The 22276-nt window shown below is 51.7% G+C and overlaps 1 protein-coding gene across 3 annotated transcripts in view; it reads right to left on the bottom strand.

Annotated features, from left to right (window-relative positions):
• The window catches only part of NCS1 (neuronal calcium sensor 1), a 60405-nt gene that overhangs the window by 5055 nt on the left and 33074 nt on the right, over window positions 1-22276 (bottom strand). For all 3 annotated transcript variants that reach the window (XM_003122241.5, XM_021070198.1, XM_021070205.1), the window contains exons 3-7: window positions 15795-15933; window positions 14194-14272; window positions 12787-12875; window positions 12360-12437; window positions 9426-9542 (exon numbers count right to left, since the gene is read on the bottom strand). In XM_003122241.5, coding sequence (XP_003122289.2) covers window positions 9444-9542; window positions 12360-12437; window positions 12787-12875; window positions 14194-14272; window positions 15795-15933 — 484 coding nt within the window. In that variant the 3' untranslated portion in view covers window positions 9426-9443. The remainder of the gene's footprint in view (window positions 1-9425; window positions 9543-12359; window positions 12438-12786; window positions 12876-14193; window positions 14273-15794; window positions 15934-22276) is intronic.

The raw sequence follows: 22276 nt of genomic DNA, 5'->3' as shown, positions 1-22276 counted from the left end.
ACGGATGACTGGGTCACTTGGCTGTACAGCAGAAATTGACAGAACATTGTAAATCAACTATACTTTACAAAAAATTTTTAAAGACTTCCCGTTGTGGCTCAGTGGTAACAAATCTGCCTAGTATCCATCAGGGCTCGGGTTCGATCCCTGACCTCGCTCAGTGGGTTAAACATCCAGCATTGCCGTGAGCTGTGGTGTAGGTCGCAGACTCGGCTCGGATCCCGCGTTGCTGTGGCTGTGCTGAGCTCCAATTCGACCCCTAGCCTGGGAACCTCCATATGCTGCAGGTGCAGCCCTAAAAAGCGGAAGAAAAGTAAGTTAAAAAAAAAAAAAAGAATTAGTCATCAGGGAAATGCAAATCAGAACCACAATGAGGAGCTCCCTGGTGGCTCAGCAGGTTAAGGATCTGGTATTGTTACTGCAATGCCCTGGGTCACTGCTCTGGCACAGGTTTGATCCCTGGTCCTGGAACTTCTGCATACAGAAGATGTGGCCAAGAAAAAAACAAACACAAAAAACCACAATGAGACACCACTTCACACCCAATAAATAAACATGAAAATAACAAATGTTGGTGAGAGTGTGGAGATGTTGGAATCCTTGACCAATTTCTAGTAGGAATGTAAAATGATGCAGCTCCTGTGGAAAAGTTTGGCAGTTCCTCAAAAAAATTAAATACAGTTACTATATGACCCAGCAATTTCACTGCTAGGTATGTGCCCTAAAAAGTTGAAAATAGGTCCTCAAATCCATGTACGCCGATGTACAAAGCAATATTACTCACAACTGCCAAAAAGTGTAAACAACTCAGAGGTCCTTCCATGGATGACTGGATAAGCAAAATGGGATCTATCCATACAATGGAATACTACTCAGCCACGAAAAGGAATGGAGTACTGACACATGCCACAACAAGGATGAAACCTGACACATGAGGCTAAGTGAAAGAAGCCAGACACAAAAGGTCACATACTATATAATTCCATTTGTATGAAACTTCCAGAATAGAGGCAGGAAGCAAATTATAGTTGCCAGAAGCTTGTTATGGGGGCAGGGGTCAGGGAAAGGAATGCTTAACCGATACGGAGTTTTACCTTGGAGTGAGGCAAATGTTCTAGACCTGGATAGAGATAGTGGTTGTACAATATTGTGAATGGACTAAATGCCACTGATGGTTTGGTTTGGCTTGGTTTGTTTTTTTTTTCTTTTTAGGGCAGTACCCATGGCGCATGGAAGCTCCAGGGCTAAGGGTCAACTCAAAGCCACATCTGCAACCTATGCTGTAGCTCGTGGCAATGCCAGATGCTTAACCCACTAAGTGAGGCCAGGGATCGAACCTGCATCCTCACAGACATTCTGTCGGGATCTTAACCTGCCAAGAGGACCTCTGAAATGCCACTGAATTGTTCACTTTAAAACAATTAACTTTTGGGGGCGGCAGGGACACCCGTGGCATGCAGAAGTTCCTGGACCAGGAATCGAACCGCATCACAGCAATGACGAACAGTTAACCCACTGTGCCACCAGGGAACATCTAAAATGGTTAGTTTTAGGGAGAGTTCCCATTGTGGCGCAGAGGAAATAAATCTGACTAGTATCCATGAGGTTTCGGGTTCAATCCCTGACCTTGCTCAGTGGGTTAAAGATCCCGTGTTGCTGTGGCTGGCGTAGGCCAACAGCTGCAGCTCTGATTCGACCCCTAGCCTGGGAACTTCCATACGCCACAGGCGTGGTCCTAAAAAATAAAATAAAAGGTTAATTTTATGTTATGTGAATTTCACTTGAATACATTTTTTTTTAAGCAGCAGTACGGGGGACAGTCATGTTTGTTACTGTCTGTACCATCCGCAGTCCTTCCCATAAACTGCTCCGCCCCTCTGTTTAAACTGAATGTCCCTGCTCCCCACTGCACACGTGCAGGTATCTGATCCAAAGGGGCCACTTTCGGAGTTCCCGTCCTGGCTCAGTGGTTAACGAATCCGACTAGGAACCATGAGGTTGTGTTCGATCCCTGGCCTCACTCCGTGGGTTAAGGATCCGGCGGTGCCGAGACTGTGGTGTAGGTCGCAGACGCGGCTCGGATCCCACGTTGCTGTGGCTGTGGCGTAGGCTGGCAGCTGTAGCTCCGATTCAACCCCTAGCCTGGGAACCTCCCTATGCCAGGGGAGTGGCCCTAAAGAGCAGAAAAAAGAAAGAAACAAACAAACCAAACAAAAAAACAACACGTGCAAATATGATGAAACTCATCAAATAAACTGAAATCCATAAATCAATGATTACACCTATTTTTTTAAAAAAACTTCACCAGTCACCTCTCGAGGATGTTAGAAATTCAAACCGTTTTGAAAACCGATAAAGAATCAAGTATTCATCCTGCCTTCCTCAACATATATCCAGACAAATCTACAATTCAAAAGAGGCAGGACACCCCTCTGGTCACGGCAGCACCACTCACAATAGCCAAGACGTGGACACGACCTAAATGTCCATTGACAGATGAATGCATGAAGACGTGGTACATATATATGAAATGGAATACTACTCGGCCATACAAAGAATGAGATAATGCCACCTGCAGCAACAGGGATACAACTAGGGATGCTCATACTAAGAGAAGTCAGTCAGAAAGAGAAGGGCAGATACCATATGATAGCACTTAGATGCAGAAGCCAAAATAGGGCCCACACGAACCTAGCGACAGAACAGAAACTGACTCACAGGCATGGAGAACAGACTTGTGGTTGCCGAGGAGGAGGGGAAGACGGATGGAAACCCAGGGTTTGTAGAGACAGATTAGTACACTGAGAATGGATTGGTAACGGGGTCCTGCTGTACAGCACAGGGAAGCGGGTCTGATCTCTTGGGAGAGGATCTGAGAAAAAGAACGTATATATTGGGTCACTGGGTCATTCTGCTGTCCTACAGAAACTGACAGAACATTGTAAGTCAACTATAATAAAAAATTTAAAAAAAAAAAGAAATTGGCACAACATTGTAAATTAACTATACTTTAATTAAAAAAAAAAAACTTTCTGGAGTTCCTGTTGTGGCGCAGCAGAAGCAAATCCCACTGAGGTTGCAGGTCTGACCCATGGCCTCGCTCAGTGGGTTAAGGATCTGGCTTTGCCGTGAGGTGTGTAGGTTGCAGACACGGCTAGGATCCTGCCTTGCTGTGGTTTGGTGTAGGCTGGCAGTTCCTGCTCTGATTCAACCCCTCGCCCTGGTTACCTCCATATGCCGTGGGTGCAGCCCTAAAAAGCACACACACAAAAATAAAAAATAAAATAAATTAAATTATTCTAAAGAATATCTATTTTGGAGTTCCCATCGCAGCTCAGCGGTAACAAACCCAACTAGTAACGGTGAGGACGCAGGTTTGATCCCTGGCCTTGCTCAGTGGGTTCATGATCTGGCGTTGCTGTGAGCTGGGGTGTAGGCCAGCAACTACAGCTCTGATTCAACCCCTAGCTTGGGAACTTCCATATGCTGAGGGTGCAACCCTAAAAAGACAAAAAAAAAAAAAAAAAAAAAAAAAAAAAGAAGAAGAAGGGAAAAAAGGATATCTATTTTAAAACAAAAAACAAACCAAAAAAACCCCCCTAAGCCTCGAAGTAACCAAGCAGCTGATGAGAGGAAGTTTCCCTTTGTAGAAGTAATCCCACCAAAAGGAAGGAAAAACTATTCGGACGTCCACAGGTTGCATCTTGTAAGCAATGAATGGATGCGGGCAGCGATCAGCAATGCTGCTGACTTTACCAACGTCAGGTGCAGCCGGTGGAAAGGGGACCAAACACAACCCCGGGCCAGCCTGCAGACCAACTGCCATTTCCAGAGAACAGGGAACAGAGAGCCTGTTAATACGACCCTGGGGTCCGGCAGCAAATCCCAGACTGGGGGGACTCTGCAGAATGAGCTTGTCTACAAACAACAAGAAGGAAAGGGAAGGAGAAAAGGTATTGATTAAAATAAGCCTAAGACACCTATCAGGTGCAAGATGGAAATAGCACGGGGATTCCTCAAAAAAACCAAAAGTAGTGTTGTCATATGACCCCCTGATCCCACTCCTGGGCATATAACCGGACAAAACTATAATTCGAGAAGCTCCGTGCACCCCCGTGTTCACAGCAGCACTGCTTACAATCGCCAAGACATGGAAGCAACCTCAATGCTCATCAGCAGATGAACAGACAGGAGTTCTCGCTGTGGCTCAGCGGGTTAAGAACCCAACTAATATCCATGAGGATGAGAGTTTGATCCCTGGCCTCGCTCAGTGGGTTAAGGATCCGGCATTGCCGCAAGTGCGATGAAAATCATGGATGCGGCTTGGATCTGGCCTTGCTGTGGCTGTGGCATAGACCTCAGCTGCAGCTCTGATTTGACCCCTAGGCTGGGAATTTCCATATGTTGCGGGTGTGGCCCAAAAAAGGGAAAAAAAAAAAAAAAAGCCAGATGAACAGGTAAAGACGTGGGATAGATAGATATATATATATATATATATACCATTATTCAATGGAATATTACTCAGCCATAAGAATGAAATAATGCCCTTTACAGCAGCATAGACGGGGCTAGAGATTATCCTACTAAATGAATTCAGAAAAAGGAAGACAAATACCATATGGTATCACTTATGTATGGAATCTAAAATATGACGCAGATGAACTTACCTATGAAACAGAAACAGACGCACAGATAGACAGAACAGACTTGTGGTTGCCAAGGGGGTAGGGAAGCGACGGAGTGGGAGTTTGGAATCAGCAGATGTAAACTATTACATATAAATGGATAAACAGCAAGGTCCTACTGTATATATAGCACAGGGAAATATATTCAATATCCTCTGACAAACCATAATGGAAAAATATGAAAAAAAAAAATATATATATACATACACACACACACAACTGAATCACTTTGCTGTTCAGCAGAAACTAACCCGACATTGCAAATCGATTCTACTTCAATCAAATAACATTTAAAGAAAGAGACCTATCAACCGATTGCCGTCCATGGACTTTATTCAGATTCTGCTTCCAGTAAACAAAGTGAAAAAAATTATTAGACAATCGGTAACTGGACTATCAAATGCTGATGCGAGTTTATTACGGAATTATTGATGATTTTTTGGCCACTGCCTGTGGCATGTGGGAGTTCCCAGGTCAGGGATCCAACCTGCGCCACAGCAGCGATGATACTGAATCCTTAACCTGCTGAGTAACCAGGGAACTCCAAATCGTTATCTTTTAGAAATACGTTTTGAAATATTTGTATATGAAATGATACGATGTCTTGAATTTGCTTCAAAACAACTCAGTGTGGGTGGTGTGTGGGCGAGGGTATAGAGGGTACAAGACTGCTGTGAGTTGGTGTTTCTGAAGTTGAAGTTAAGTGTTGGGTACAGAGAGTTACACATTCTCTCTACTATTGCATGACACTCTTTCCATCATAAAAATTGTTTTAATACACCCTCAAGTTTCCAACAACCAAAGTGCCCCACACTACAAGACTGGTTAAGTGATGGGCCAGCCATAAATGGAATACTATGCAGCTGTTAAAAGTGATGATCTCCAACAACATTTAGTGATGCAGAAAATATGCATGATCTCAGTTCCTGAATAATTCAGTGAATTATATAACAGCAATTTATCTAAGAATTACGATACATGAGGAATCCAAGAAGGCAAATAAATCACAAAAACAATGGAACACAAACTGGATATAATTACCGTCAGGCAGGCTTTAGGGACGTCTGAGAAAAAGAGGATGGCAATTTTCGGCAAGAGTGATAGAAAAGGGGATCTTGCCACCCTGAAAAGCTTGTCATGGAAATGATGTGTTGCTTGGCCTACGTGTTGCTGGCGAGGGTAAGCTATACGTCTACATAAATTGTGCTAAGGAAATCCGGTGTGGACACAACAGCATGTGAACGTTAAGCCAAGCTGGGTAAAACGTGTTAAAAATCTCTTGTAGTGCTGTGTCTCCAAAAGGAAAAACAAATGTTTCCTATAAGTTGTTCATTAAAAAAAAAAAAAAACCGGAGTTCCCATCGTGGCGCAGTGGTTAACGAATCCGACTAGGAACCATGAGGTTGCGGGTTCGGTCCCTGCCCTTGCTCAGTGGGTTAACGATCCGGCGTTGCCGTGAGCTGTGGTGTAGGTTGCAGACGCGGCTCGGATACTGCGTTGCTGTGGCTCTGGCGTAGGCCAGTGGCTACAGCTCCGATTAGACCCCTAGCCTGGGAACCTCCATATGCCGCGGGAGCGGCCCAAAGAAATAGCAAAAAGACAAAAAAAAAAAAAAAAAAAAAAAAAAAAACCAATAACATATGGTTATGAATTCACTGCTGCTGAAGAAACACAAACATAATCATAGGAAACTGTGAGACAAAAACAAATAGGGTGATTCAAAAATAATCACACCCTTTAAAGGGACGAATTACACCATATGAGTTTTCCTTGGGGGGAGACATCAAGAACCTATGTTTGAACCACTTTTCCATGGCCTGGAGGAAATAAAGCAGCTGTCATATGACAGTTGCCAATGAGGCTACTGCTGCTAATTCACAAAAGGGGGCTCTGAAAAATTAGACAATGGATCAGTATGCACCATGGGACCCAGAGCTGCAAACCGAGTGTTTCTAAGATTATAGAAATAACTGTCACAGTTCCCTTACAAATTGGTTTGATTATATGTTCCTATGTGACCTAGTTACTGAGTATTAAGTTTTTGTAAGTGTTCAATTCTTTCTGAATCACTCTGGACACAAAATGTTCACAGTGGTTATTTCTGGGTTATATAAGAAGGTTTTTTAAAAAATAAACTTCTTATTTGAGGTTTTCTTTTTAAACATGTCTTCTAATGTCTCTTCCATGAAAAAGGATGCCTTGTGTAAAATACGAGCAACACTAGACGCTTCAGGACAGCCTTCCTAAGCAAAATATCAGCAAATCAAATCTGATGATACCTAAGAACACATCATGGGTAGCTTCGCATGAAAAAGCAATCAGTGTAACTTACTAACAACAAAAAGTGGGGGGGTGGGGGAGCCATATAAACACCTTGATGAATGCAGAAAGTGTTTTTGATAAAATTCAAAATCATTCATGACTTTTAAAAACTGTAATTAGCAAACTAGAAAAGAAGGAAACTTCCTAAATCTGATAAAAATCTATCTACAAAAGACTTATAATGAACATCCTAACTAATGGTAAATTATTGAAAGCTTCCCCCCACAATCCAGAGTGAGACAAGAATGCTCACCTTCATTACTCCTATGCAACTGGAGAGCCCAACTAGGGCAAGGAAGCAGGAAAAAGGAACAAAAGGCAGAGGTATAGGAAAGGAAGAAATAAAACACAGAAAACCCAAAAGAATCAAAGGCAAACCCTTAGATTAAATAAATGATGTTAGCAAGACCATAGCCATATGATCAATTTAAAAAAAAAAGATTGAATTTAGATAAACCAGAAAACAAACAGAAAACATAACTGTAAAATTACTATTTAAAATACCATCAAAACCATCAAATACCTACAAATAAACCTACTAAAAGATGTGAAAGACCTTTTAGCCAAAAACGGCAAAATGTTATACAGAAAAAAATTTTAGAGACTGAAATAAACAGAGATATACCATGTTCATGGACTGGAAGAGTCAATGTTCTAAAGATGCCAAAATTCTCCCCCAAACTGAACTGTAGATTCAACTCAATCCCAATCAAATCCTCAGCTTGTGTGTGTGTGTGTGTGTGTGTGTGTGTGTGAGGACATTTATAAGTCGTTTCTAAAACATACATAGAAATGCAAATAGCCTAAAGTAACCAAGGCATTCTTGAAAAAGAAGTGATGAGATGCTGCGTCCCAAGATTAGGTTATAAAAAGACTGTGCTTTCATTCTGGGTTCTCTTTCTCTCCCTCCCTCCTAGGAAGCTCACCCTGGGGGAAGCTTGCTGGGCAGCCCTGTGCAGCAGGCCACATGGCAAGGCTGCCACAGCAAACGAGTGTGATTAGGAGGGGATCAGCACCAGCCAAGACTTCAGATGAGACTGCAGCCCTGGCCAACAGCTGATCATTACTGTCCCAGTTTACCTGAGACAGAGGGGTTTCCCAGGACATGGGACTTGCAGCGCTAAATCCAGGACAGTCCTGGACAAACTGGGGTGGTCGGTCACCCTCCTGACAGCTTGACAGCATCTTCATGGGAGACCTTAAGTCAAAGGCTCCCAGTAAAGCTGTACCCACATTCCCGATGTTTGTTCTTCTCAGCTGCTGCATTGCAGTACCACAGTACAGAGCAACAGATTTAACTAAGACAGCGCTTCCCAAAAGATGACGATAAAATGAGGGATGCACAGGCGCCAAGGGGCCCGACCTCAGCAATCATCAGAGAAATGCAAATTAAGGTGACCACAAGCTATTCCCACACGCCCACCCAGATGGCTGAAATTTTAAAAGACAGAGACCATCCAACATTGTTGGCAAGGCTGTGGAGCAATTGGCGGACTCACAGGACATGAGTGGGAGTCGGAGATGGTACCACCACGTTGGAAGACGGTCTGGTAGTATCTCTAAAGTTAAACATACACGTATTCTACATCCCAACAGTTCTCCTCTTAGATATAAATCAGCAGAAAGCATCATTCATCCACCACAAGACACCTACGACAGTGTTTCTAGCTGGACAGGACCCCAGGGGTTAGTTCTCTGCCAGCAGACAGACGCCTCTGTGGGCGTGTTATCATCCAGCAGATCCAAGTGGGTGAGACAAGAAACTCCGTTTGAGCTACTGAGCAAGAGAGCCAGGAGCTGAGGTCTTCAGCCACCCAGACAGAGGAGGGAGGAAGGAGAAAGCCCTCTTTGCCCAGGACCCTGGCCCTGGCCGAGAACTGTGATTTTCAATGGGTTTTCAAGTCAACTCTCAGGCTGAATCTGGGTCTATGAGGAGTTTCCTGCGGGCTCAGCAGGTTAAGGATCCAGCATGGTCACAGTTGTGGCGTGGGTTCGATCCCTGGCCTGGGAACTTCCACATGCTGTGCAGGCAGCCAAAAAAAAAAAAAAAAAAAAGATCAAAGAAGAGTATATTATTATTATTATTATTATTATTATTATTTTGGCTGCAGCCCAAGGCATGCAGAAATTCCTGGGCCAGGGGTCGAACCTGCACCAAGGCTGTAACCAAAGCCACAGCAGTGACAATGCCAGATCCTTAACCCACTGAGCCACAAGGGAACTCCGGAAGCTGGGTACCATTCAAATGACAAAAACAGAGGAGCCCTGGCTGATCTGAAGACCCTGCCTCCTGGTCTCTCCCTACTATGGAGGCTCCAACTGGGCAGACCCCCAAGCACCCCCAGGAAACCCTAGGTGTCCTGTGGCTGGGTTTGCCCCCAGCACCCCCCACCACGCCCCACACCCCCTTCCACTCACCCCACTCTGGGCCTTGGACTATACCAGCCCGTCATAGAGGGACAACGCCTGCACGATGGACGGGTCTGCCTTGGAGCCTTCCTGGAACTCCTGCAGCGTCAGCTTCCCGTCGGCGTTCTGCAAGCAGAGAGAGGAGGCTGGAGGTGAAGGGACAGGGGCCTGGGCCCTGGATGCTCCCTCCTCAAGCCCAGCCCAGGGCTGGTCCCAAGCGAGGGTGGTCAGGCGGGAGGCAACGCCCTTCACCAGGGGAGAGGAGTCAGGCGTGGACAGACCCGGGCCCATGCAGCCTGGGTGACCTTGGCCACACCACCCACCTCTCTGGGCCCTGCTTTCCTCGTCTGGGGATTGCACAAAGTGGCACGGCTTCTTCAGGGCACGGGGGCGAGCACTCCTTGAGCTCAAGCTGTGCACAGTGCTTGGCAGACCGGAATCGCCCCATCACTGCTGTTCATGCCCTGAAAGGGCGGTTAATCCCACAGGGCCGAGAGCCTGATGCACGTCTCTGGGGTCACCTTTGGAAGGGCATTTAAGCCGTTCCTGGAGCACGCAACCCTGGACCCCGGGAGACCGGCTAGCAGGCTGGACGGAAGCCATGTAGAGGGGCTTTAGTGGGTCTCCTGTGGGAGGAAAGGGTTTGGGCCAGCGTCCCGTCCCCTGAAGCATCTTGCAAGGAAACCCATGAGTGCAAAAGAAAAAGGCCTTAGAGACCACCGACCCCACGTCCAGCCCCCAGAGACGGAGAGAGTGACGAGGGTTCCAACAACAGTGTCGACGCCGAGTGCCCCGCTCGTCACCAAGGACGCCTGCTCTCCGGGGTCCTCAGAGCCATCAAGGAGAGGGACCGCTCCTATCACCCTTTTATAGGGGAGGCTCAGTCACCTACCCAGGGTTCCCTGGCTGCTAACCAGGGAAGCCAGCTTTGGGCCCGGTCTGACTCCAGCGTGGGCTTTGCTTCCTAAAATAAGGGAGGTCTGAATTGGGGGCGGGGGTAGATTTCACACTTTGGGTGTTAAAAACTTTGAACGACCCCGCCAGCTCCGCGGCAAAGTTCATGTTCTTTGCTGCACACTCTGTGGACACGCCTGTTGATTCTGACCAGGAGCTCAGCGCCGTCTGAGCCTGCGTGTCTCTGACATGGGCTGATCTCATTTTTTTTTTTTTCAAGTAAGAAAGTAAGGCTTCAGGCTCATAGCTTCCAGGGCAAGCACCTGTACCCAGCCAGCATGTCATAATAAACCCAAGGTCACTGTCATTTGTGTTCTTTTACTTAATTAAGGCAAGCAATACCAGGCTTCCTTACCATCAGAATATCAAATTCCCATTTCAAACAAAGTGATTCCAGGTTTTTAAAAAAGTTTGATAGAGGGAGTTCCCATCGTGGCTCAGTGGTTAACGAATCCGACTAGGAACGATGAGGTTGTGGGTTCGATCCCTGGCCTTGCCCAGTGGGTTGAGGATCTGGCGTTTAGAAAGAAGGCTTTCTTAGAGTTCTCGTCATGGCTCAGTGGTTAATGAACCCAACTAGTATCCATGAGGCCGAAGGTTCGATCCCTGGCCTTGCTCAGTGGATTAAGGACCCAGCGTTGCCATGAGCTGTGGTGTAGGTTGAAGATGCGGCTCAGAGCCCACGTTGCTCTTGCTGTGGTGTAGGCCGGCAGCTATAGCTCTGATTCGACCCCTCGTCTAGGAACCTCCATAAGCCGTGGGTGCAGCCCTAAAAAGACAAAAAAAAAAAAAAAAGAAGGCTTTCTTAACCTGGGGTCTTTGGATAGAATTCAGCAGGTCTGTGAACTAAAATAGGGAAAAAGGAGGTCTTTCTTTTCACTAACATCTAACTGAAATTTAGCGCTTCCTTCCATAATGAATCTAGGTGACAATCCCCCATGGAACCAGAAGTACCTGTGACTTTGTCAGCTGTGGAGATCACAGCATTTTTGTAACACATCACAGCTGCTGCAAAGCATCAAGAAGACAGATCAGCACTTTGAAATTCGGGCTGGTTAAACCCACCACTCAACCTTATCAGCCACCGTTGTGGCTCAGTGGTTAACGAATCTGACTAGGAACCATGAGGTTGTGGGTTCGATCCCTGGCCTCGCTCAGTGGGTTAAGGACCCAGCGTTGCCGTGAGCTGTGGTGCAGGTAGCAGATGTGGCTCGGATCCCTTGTTTCTGTGGCTGTGGTGTAGGCTGGCAGCTACAGCTCCGATTAGACCCCTAGCCTGGGAACCTCCATATGCCGCAGGTGCGGCCCTAAAAAGACAAAAAAAAGGGAGTTCCCGTCATCGTGGTGCAGCGGAAACGAATCCGACTAGGAACCATGAGGTTGCAGGTTCAATCCCTGGCCTCTCTCAGTGGGTTACGGATCTGGCGTTGCCATGAGCTGTGGTGTAGGTCGAAGACACAGTTCGGATCTGGCGTTGCTGTGGCTGTGGTGTAGGCCAGCGGCTACAGCTCTGATTAGACCCCAGCCTGGGAACCTCCACATGCCGCGGATGCGGCCCTAAAAAGACAAAAGAAAAAAAAAAAAGAAGAAGCAGCTCATATAAAACCACATCACAAATACTTTTTAAAAAATATTTTGAGGCATTCTCTTGTGGCACAGAAGGTTAAGGATCTGGTGGTGTCACTGCAGCAGCTCAGGTCACTGCTATGGTACCGGTTCAATCCCAGGCCCGGGAACTTTCACATGCCACAGGTGTGGCCAAAAAAAATGGGATAAGTCTCTTCCAAAATAGCTTTCTTTTTGACCCTACGAATGTTATCTGATGCACTTAAAAACATTCTGAGACAGCTTCTCCAGAATGTCAAAGGGGTCTGTGGCAAAAACTGAAAAGGTTAAGAAGCTGAGTTAAGGAAAAAGGGTTGGACGAACTGACTTAAAACCCTGCATGTCTGCGGGCTGGACCAGTGGCCATCACACCAGGGGTCTCACCTTGTCCATCATGGCAAAGATCCGGTCCACCCTTTTCTCGGGGGTGTTCTCCTCCTCTGGCAGCTCCACGGTGTTGCCCTGTCGGGGACAGGCGAGGTGGGGCCGGCTCCTGGCCCTCTGCCCTCTGGGCCCTTGGCCCCCAACCATGCCCCCCAGACCTGAACTGGTTCCAGGTGAAGACTGCGTCTCCCTCCCACTCCCTGCCGTGCCCCCATCCGCCCTCTGCTCTGGACCAGCCCCATCAGCAGCCCCCGCCCTCCCCCAAGAGGCACAGAGCAACCCCAGGCAGTGACCCTCACTTGCCAGCTCCCACCCCAGGCAGGAGGGCGGCCGCGTGGGGATGCCGCCTCTGGGCCAGGCCCCATCGCTGAGTTTGATGCCCTGCTGCTGCCCCCACCCCCACACCCCCAGGGCCCAGGCCTCTCACCACCATCTGGTAAATGGCATCCACAATGTCCAGCATCTCGTTCCTGGTGATGTAGCCGTCGTTATCCAAGTCGTAGAGCTTGAAGGCCCCTGCAGTCAAGCAGCCAGGGCGAGTGAGCCCTGATCCGGGGCTGGGCTGGCGGCCGCTCCCCCTCCCCTCGGCACCCCGCCAACAGCCCCGTTATTCATCCCGCCAAGACAGACAGGGGACACACACACACACCATGTCACCTAGTTACTGAAAAAGCGTAAATGTAAAAAGGAGGGGGCAGAGCTCTCTTGTGGTGCAGCGGGTTAAGGATCTGGCCTTGTCACTGCAGCAGCTTGGGTCACTGCTGTGGTGCAGGTTCGATCCCTGGCCTGGGAACTTTCATAGGCCGCAGGCACAGCCAAAACATAAACCGAGGGGGCTGGGTCTGTAAGAGCTGAGGCCTCGGAGGCTGATGCTGAGAGACAGAAGGGAGCCCAGGAGCAGCCCTAAAGCCACCCCTCTCCTTCCCCACCCCTGCCTCTGCCTCCTCTCGGCCCACCCCCTTTCCACAACTATGCTGGATCCAGCTAGGGTCAACTTGGAAAAGAAAATAATATGCCTAGGGAGGGGGGAGGAGCTTTGGCATAAATAAAATCCTCTTTTATTCCTAAAAAGAGAAAGAAAGAAATTGCAGTGCTTTCTCGGTGCCGATGCGATGCGGTGAAGTTGTCTCAGTGGGAAGTGAATCCCGGCCCAGCTGCTTTCATCTTCCTGCTAGATCCCCTCTCGCGCCAGCACGGGTGCAGCCTCTCCCCCAGTAGCCTTCTCTCGACCCTCCTCAGGCCTCGCACATGCTGATCCCCTGCCTGGAACCCTCTTCCCGCCCCCCGACCCCCTGCCAGCTTCACCCTTCCCAGCTCGGCTCCCAACTCATAACAGGGTCAGTTCCTCTCTGATCGGCTCACACCTCCCTCTTCCAGCCCCGGCTGCAGTTTTATGGGCTCTTTTGGATAAAGTCCCTGAGCTACAGGGACAGCCACGAGAGCAGGTGCCCCTCGATCTCATACACCTGTGGATTCCGGGCCTCCAGCCCAGCACAGACATGAGGCCACGTTAGGTCAATAACTGTTAGGTGAACCAGTAAATGGACACACGCCGTCAGTCATCCAAACAGCCTCCCGAGTGCTGGATCCAGCCCTGGAACCGGGTCTGAACCGCACGCTGCCCGGCGCCAGGTGCACCTTCGAGAATGCCCTGTGCTCCTGCCCCATCTGTCCACCCGCCTGGCCGCCTCCAGGAAACCACCTCCGACCTGGAAGGGCAGGACGTCTGTGCCACCCTCAGTCCTGGACAGACGGCCTGGCCCAGAGATTTGGCCTCCCTCCAGCCCAGGACGACCCAGCGGCCGCCCGACGGAGCCCAGCGGGCAGGACTTACACCGCAGCTTCTCGTCCAGGGTTCCCCTCGAGGTCACCGACAGCGCCTGGATGAACTCGGAGAACTCAATCCGCCCGTCCTGCGGCAGGGAGAGAGGGATGGGGGTAAATGCTGAGCTGCCCGGTCAGGACGCACCTTGGGCAGGTGGTGATGGGCAGAAGCAGGTAGCTAAGCAGACGCAGGGGTGAGGGATGGGGAAGGAGGGGGAGGGGAGGGCCAGAAATGGGACCGACCAGGCAGGAGGGACAGGGTAAGGCCAGAGGGAGAGCTTGACTCCACATCTGGCGGGAGGAAGAGGCACCCCCAGCGCCCGTGACCCTCTCTGGGCAGGAGCCGCCCAGAATCCCCTCTCTCAGACCCTTGGCCTTGAACCACAGGCACAGAGGCTTTAGAAGGTGGGGCTCTGGACTGTCCGATCCTATTTGTTTTGCCGATAAGGAAACTGAGGCTTGGAGAGGACAGAGTTCTTCCCAGGGCCAGGCAGGGTGGCCGTCAGCAGGGGCCACCTGCGGAGAAAGCCAGGGCGTGACCGAGTAGAAACAACCCACACGCCCAACAACACGGAGTGTAGAAACAAGTTACACTAAGTCCACCGTGAACACCAGGGAGCCAGGAAAAACGCCGGTGTGGGACCGAGGCCGGAGAACCACGGATGCCTCAGCGGTGGACCTGCCACCCGTCAGGGCGTCTGTCACCAGGAGGGGACAGACTCCAACCCAGACAAGCCTCGAAAACACGATGCTTGGGCATCAACGATGCCACATTATGGGATTCTCAGTTTCCTCATCTGCAAAATGGGGGCATTTAAAAGGCATCCTTTACAGGTAGTTGCTTGTTAAGGTCTCGCTACAAACAATCCACATAAAGGCCTTAGTACATAGAAAATGTTCAGTAAATACAAGTTATGATTATAAATCCTGTCATCATTCCTGAAGACACTTGCCTTTTGCGCTTTGTAAGAAAAGAGTCAAGGAGTTCCCATGGTGGCTCAGTGGTAACAAACCCAACTAGTATCCATGAGGATGTGGGTTCGATCCCCGGCCTTGCTCTGTGGGTTAAGGATCCGGCGTTGCCATGAGCTGTGGTGTAGGTTGCAGACGCGGCTCGGATCCCGCATTGCTGTGGCTCTAGTGTCGGCTGGCAGCTGTAGCTCCGATTCGACCCCTGGCCTGGGAATCTCCATATGGCGCAGGTGCAGCCCTAAAAGCAAAAAAAGAAAAAGAAAAAGGTCAAGGCGTACCTATGTGTGCATGGGTGTGTACACACATGTCTGTGCACAATAGGCATGTGCACACATGTATCTCTGTGGGTGCCTTGTACATGTGTGAGTTTATGCAATGTACACACATGCATGCATTTGTATGTTACATGAGTGCACGTGTGTTCGTGTTTGTGCACACGTACATTTGTATGCATCTTTGTATATGCAAGCGTGCATTTGTGTGTGTATGTGTGTGTGTGAGTGCACACGTGGTTGTTCCTTCTGCAGAGGGAACATCAGCAGGTGCGCGTGGGTGTGGAGACGCTGCGGGTACCCGGGAAGCAGGCTGCCTCAGGAAGGGGAGGCTCCGGCTGGTGCAGCCCGTCAATCTCCAGCTCACCTTGTTTTCATCAAAGACATTGAAAACAAACGTGGCGAACTTAGTGGGGTCTCCAAACGGGAAGAACTGCTTGTAGATCTTCTGGAAGCCCGCCGCGTCCAGCTGCCCACTGGGGCAGTCCTTGATGAAGCCTTTGTACCTGGAAATAGAGACCAGGTGAGAGAGTAAAAGAAACGCCAGCATCACGCCCACCTGCTGAGAGCTTGGGCCCCGGACCCAGGAGACTCTGAGTGCCTGTCCAGACAGACAGTGCCACCTGGGCTTGGGAGCCCAGACCTGGACACCACAGGCAGGGGGCTCATCCCACCTCTGCCTCTTGCTGGCTGTGTGACCTGGGACAGGTGGCTAGACCTCTCTGAGCCTCGTCTGTACCAGGAGGATAAGAGTCACTTGGCCACTCAGCCCCCCGTTCCACCCAGGGGACTAAAGCCAAACTCAAACGAACAGCCTCCCTGAAGCCTCGCTCTCTCTCGCACGAGGCACTCCCACCTCCCCCACCTTCTCCACTGAGCCCCTCCCGGCACTACAGAGCCAGGCAGGCTGGCAATGCTGGTGGTGCTGGTGGGCAGAGCCACCATATGGGGCTGGCAGCTGGCTCCTCCCACATGACTGCACCCCCCAGCGTGCACACACCCGCTCCCCTGCCTCTGTTCCCAGGGAACTGTGTAAACAGCAGCCCAGCAAGCTCGTGGCTTCCAGTGCGACCTGTCCACACGGCATTCCCAGTGCCCACCACAGGACACTCAGATACCCGGCCAGCTGAGGGCAACAGGGCTTCGAAGCCCAAAGCCAGGTTCTGCCACTTGCTTGCTGTGCATCCTCAGGCAAGTGCCTCCGCCTCTCTGAGCCTAACCCTCCTCCTCTATAAACAGGAAGAGCTATTGCACCCATCCTGTGGGGACTGGGTAAGATGATGACGTAGCATCCTTGGCACAGGGCTAGACATAAAAACAAATCAATGTTGGAGTTCCCGTCATGGTTCAGCACTTAATGAACCCAACTGGTATCCATGAGGACACGGGTTCAATCCCCAGCCTTGTTCAGGGGGTTAAGGATCCGGCGTTGCCGTGAGCTGTGGTGTAGGTCGCAGATGCGGCTGGGGTACAGCATTGCTGTAGGTCGGCGGCTACAGCTCCAATTCAGCCCTTAGCCTGGGAACCTCTATATGCCACAGGTGTGGCCCTAAAAAAGCCAAAATAATAATAATAATAACCAATATCATGATTTTTAGTGTATGTTTCTTTAAATCACTTCACAAGTTGGCTCCTGCATGTGGCTCGGCAATTCCAGTCGGGCCACACATTCCTTGGAGGAGGATTCCCAGCACAAAGGGAGGCTAGAGAGAAGGATTGATTGGCTGTTACCCGCTACCAGCTACGACCTCCGCTGGGCCTCTCCCTGCCAGAAACACTGCAAATCTCATTCTCCTGGAACGCCCATAACAGCCCCATGAGCCAAGTACTTACGATGAAGCCTATCTTATTTTACTTTATATTTTTTTTTGGGGGGTGCACCTATAGCATATGGAGGTTCCCGGGCTAGGGTTCGAATCAGAGCTGTAGCTGCCAGCCTACACCACAGCCACAGCAATGCCAGATCCAAGCCATGTCTGTGACCTACACCACAGCTCACAGCAACGCCGGATCCCTAACCCACTGAGCAAGGCCGGGGATCAAACCTGCGTCCTCATGGATACCAGTTGGGCTCATTACTTCTGAGCCACAGCAGGAACTCCATGAAGCCCATTTTAAAGATGAGGAAACTGGAGTTCCCGTCGTGGCTCAGCGGTAATGAACCCGACTAGATTCCATGAGGATGTGTGTTTGATCCCTGGCCTTTCTCAGTGGGTTAAGGATCCAGCGTTGCCGTGAGCTGTGATGCAGGTGGCAGACGTGGCTTGGATCTGGCATTGCTGTGGCTGTGACATAGGCCGGCAGCTGTAGCTCCAATTCAACTGATAGCTTGGGAACGTCCATATGCTGCAGGCACAGCCCTCAAAAAAAAAAAAAGACCAAATAAATAAATAAGTAAAGATGAGGAAACGGAGGCTCCGACACGGGGAGATGTGCACGTCTTCGCAGCCCAGACTGGAGCCAAGGCAGGGTTTGACGCAGACGGCTGACGGGGCCTGACACTCAGAGACACGGGCTTGCCAAGGACGTCCCCGCCTGCCCCAAGGTCCTTGGGCCCACCCAGGGCACCCGAGAAGACTCCACGCTGCCCGTCATGTCCAGAGAATTGCTGGTGGTGCCGTGACTGGGGACCAAACAGAAGGAGTGTGTGGAGAAGCCACTGTCCCCCCTCCCGTCAGAGAACCGTCTCAGGGGCCTGGGCTGAGCAAGGGACACACGCAGGGCACCAGAAAGAGGGAGCCTGGGGAATTCTGGGGCTAAGTGACTGAGGCCAGAGGTCAGAAAGGAGCAAGGCAGGACCCAGAACCAGGGAGGAGTCCAGACCTGGGGGCCTGGGCAGGAGGAGGGGACCCATGTGTGGGCACAGCCAGCCCTGGAGGTCCGGATGGGGCCATTCCCCTCCCCTGGCATGTTCCCCCAGACCTTCCCCCCACCCCCCACAATGGCTGTGTTACTTGAGTGAGTCTAAAAGATTATTAGAAACAATAAAGGAGAAAAAAAGGCACCCAGAGCCACTCCTGGCCTGGTGGAGGGGGACGGAGGTGGGGCTGCCTCGACGGGGCGTGCTCGCTGGGAGCTGTCAGCACTTTGAGCGCCTGCGGTGGGCTCAGCAGGTGGGTGCAGGGAGGCTGCCTTGGTGGGGAGCTTTCAGGGGGCCTGTCCGGTTTCCCCTGCAGAGGCTGTCACTGTCACTGCGGGGCCGCAGCCCCCTGGGTGCCATTAGCAGCAGCGCCATCCCCACCAGGCAAGGCCCATCGTGAAGGGTCACCCCAGCCTCCTCTAGCCAACCTCCCCCACCTGCATCCCACACCCAGTCGCACTGTCTACAGCTTGCTCTGCCATCTGGCCTCCAAGCCTGTGGACCTGCAAGTCCCTCTGCCTGCAAAACACATCGCCCTTCTCCTCATCTGGCTAATCCTCTCAGCCACCAGGTCCCAGGAAACCCGCCCAGACCCCCCCAAGGGGGGCCCTGCTCACCTGTCCCCTTCCCTTGACTGTCCCCAGCACAGCAAGAACCACACTGCATCAGGTTTGCCTCCAGGCTGTGTCCCCCACCTGACAGTGAATTCCCTGACACCATGGCGCCCGATGCCTGGCCCGGGGGGGGGGGCTCAGGAAATGTCCAGCGAGCTGAATGAATGAATGAATGAACCCACAAAGAGAGAGGGGTCCGGCATCTTCTTCCTGAGCCTCAGGGACCCTGGAAAGAACCTGAGAACTCCGTGCAGATCCTTAGAGAACCACTGATAGACTCCCGCTCCTCTGTGGATTGATAGGGCTCTGGGAGGCCCAGAGAGGGAGAGAGGCTGGCTCAAAGTCACACAGCAAGTCAGCAGCAGAAACAGAGTTGCTCCCATTTCGTCGGCCCCTCCAACAAGCCAGGTGGCACTGCCCCCACTGCCGTGTAAGGCCCAGTGCCTGCTCCCCAAGCATTGCCAAACCCCGCTGCTCATCATCAGAAGGCAGGGGACACCCCATCTCCCTGGAGCAAAGAGGAGGAGGTCTGTCCCAGACACCCCAGCTGCCCCAGGCCCCTCATTTGCTCTTCATGACCTCGCATTCCCAAGGTCAGGACTTCCTGCCACGGTGGACCCGGAGGAGCAGGCCAGGCCCCTCCCCCACCCCCTCTCCCCCCACCCCACCCCCGATCCAGCTGAGCGGAGACATTCACCCCAGGCACACACCCCCTCCCCTCGGCGGGCACCCAAGGGAGCTACTGCTTAATTACCGAGTTCCCACCCGGAATTCCGTCCCAGGAAGAGAGATGAGATGACTGCACGCCCCTGACCCCCCTCCTCCACCCGGGCTCAGGTTCCAACAGGACTGGGCCCCCTCCCTCTCCTCCCGCAGCCCCCCTCTTCAGAAGCACTGCCGCCTGGAAGCCTGCTCCAGGGCCTGCCCTGTGCTCCAGTCCTGGCCCGTCCTGTCTCACTGTGACAGGGCCCCAGCAAACCCCTACTCTGCAATGCCTCCCAGTTTCCCTGCTGGCAACACAAGTGGCTTAGACTAAATCAGGCTGGTTCTTGGTGATGGGGCCTGGCCAGTGCATTACAGGGTGTTCAGCGGCGCTCATGGCCTCCAGCCCATAGAAACACCCCCACCCCAAGTTACGACAATCAACAGTGTCTCCAGGAGTTCCCTGGCTACGCAGCAGGTTAAGGATCCAGCATTGTCACTGCTGTGGCTCAGATCACTGCTGTGGCACAGGTTCGATCCCTGGCCTGGGGAACTTCCGCCTGCTGTGGGCACAGTCAAGAAAAAAAAGGGTCTCCAGACAGCGCCCAATATCCCCCTGCAGCAGAACCACTGGACAAGATGGTCTAGGGTGGAAGCGGCCCACGAAGTGAGGGGAGGGTTTTCCACAGCGTCTGCCTTGCAGGGGTGGGGGTTCTGCATCACGGCTGCCATCGGGGACCCGCTGAGAGCCGGGCACGGTGCTTCGTGATCTGCAGGCACCATTTCACCCAGGCATCGGGACAAGCCCAGGAGGTGAGGCGCTTTATGTCCATTGCACAGATGGGGAAACTGAGGCTGAGGGCCAGTGAGTCCCCTCCTGGCTCAGGGTCTTACTTCTGCCCCACCCACTCCTTCCCCTCCTCCACCCCGCCTTTCTCAGCTTCAATGCATCTCCCCCAGGAAAGCCCCCTCTGGCCCCCCAAGACTGAGCCAGGTTCTAGAACACACTCTGGTCCACACGCTCACCGCACCCTCTCCCAGCTGTGCCTGTGGCCTGTGTGATGAGGGCACCACAGGGTCCATCCAGGAAGGACCCCAAACTGCAGGGCCCACTGCTGCGCCTGGCACATGGCAGGTGCTCCGTAAATGCCGAACAGCCGCACGCCCAGCAAATGGGGGCCTAGAACTGGAGCCCTGCCACCGCCTGTGTGCAACGAGTCATGGGCCAAGGCCCCAAGCCTGCATGGCCTGCTTTCCTCAGCGCCTTTGCCTGATTCCTGACCAGGGGCGGAAGGGACAGCAGTCCTGACATTGTCGCTGGCACAGGTCAGGCAGGCGAGAAGGGAGCGGCCCAGAAAGCGCCCTCCTATCCCAATTCTCACTGCAAACTGGCAACGAGACATGAGCAGCAGGTCAGGGTTGCAGATCTCAGGGCCCAGCCCCAGAACCTCCGGGGACCACAGGAGACAGAGGGCCCTGGGGTCCAGAGTGACGAGCCACCCAGGAGGGCACCCACTTGAGACAAGGGCTCCCAGCGTGCAGTGGGAAGGAGGAGGCGAGGGATCTGACTATCACTGTTCCTAATTCTGCGCTTAATGTTTCGCTGGCTGCACCGAACATGCGAGAATTCTGTCATATGAAAAAGAGAACTTCATTGTTTTAAATGTAAAGAATTGAAAGAGGAAGGCTCAGGCTTATCCAGTCAGACCTGGCTGCATCCCAGCATCACCCTGCCCTGTGTGCAGCCCTGGGCAGGCGGCTTCCCCTTTCTGTTTTTGTTTTGTTTTGGGGGGGTTGTTTGTTTTTTAATTTTTTTTGTCTTTTTTTTTTTTTTAGGGCCCCACTTGCAGCATGTGGAGGTTCCCAGGCTAGGGGTCGAATCGGAGCTGTAGCTGTAGCCTACACCACAACCACCGCAACACCAGATCCGAGCCACATGTGTGACCTACACCACAGCTCACAACAACGCCGGATCCTCCGCCACTGAGCCAGGCCAGGGATGGAACCTGCAACCTCACTGTTCCTAGTCAGATTCGTTTCCGCTGTGCCACGATGGGAACTCCTGTTTGTTTGTTTTTTGTTTTTAGGGCCACACCCACAGCATATGGAAGTTCCCAGGCGAGGGGTCGAATCAGAGTTACAGCTGCCAGCCGACACCACAGCCAGAGCAACACAGGATCTGAGCCGCATCTGCGACCTGCAGCTCAGCTCACGGCAACGCCAGATCCTTAACCCACTGAGCAAGGCCAGGGATCAAACACACATCCTCATGGATACTAGTCAGGTTCTTAACTCACTAAGCAACAGCGGGAACTCTGGCTTCCCCTTTCTGAAGCTGTTTTCTCATCAGTCAGGTAGGAACCATTATAGCACCGCCTTTCAGGCCCCGAGCGAGCCTTGGCAGCAGTTGTGAATGCTGAGGACAGCCAAGGACAAACCGAATGTCCACCCTCCACCAAACCCCCCCCCGCCCCACCCAGGCCCTCCCCCACGTACCCTCCTGGGCCCTGTCCTGCCAGCTGTCCTGAGAAGGAAGGTCAACACATCCTCCAGAGGCCCCGGCTCTGGCCCCAGCAGTGCTTGCTCATCCCCGACCCCCTGGTACATGGGCAGACCTTTTGGGGCATGTCCTGTGCCAAGGCCCCCACGTCCCCTCTCCCCCAGTCACGCAGC

This window comes from Sus scrofa, chromosome 1, assembly GCF_000003025.6.
Source record: "Sus scrofa isolate TJ Tabasco breed Duroc chromosome 1, Sscrofa11.1, whole genome shotgun sequence".
NCBI lineage: Eukaryota > Metazoa > Chordata > Mammalia > Artiodactyla > Suidae > Sus > Sus scrofa.
The sequence above is the reverse complement of the archived record's forward strand: the minus strand, read 5'-3'. Positions and strand labels throughout refer to the sequence as shown.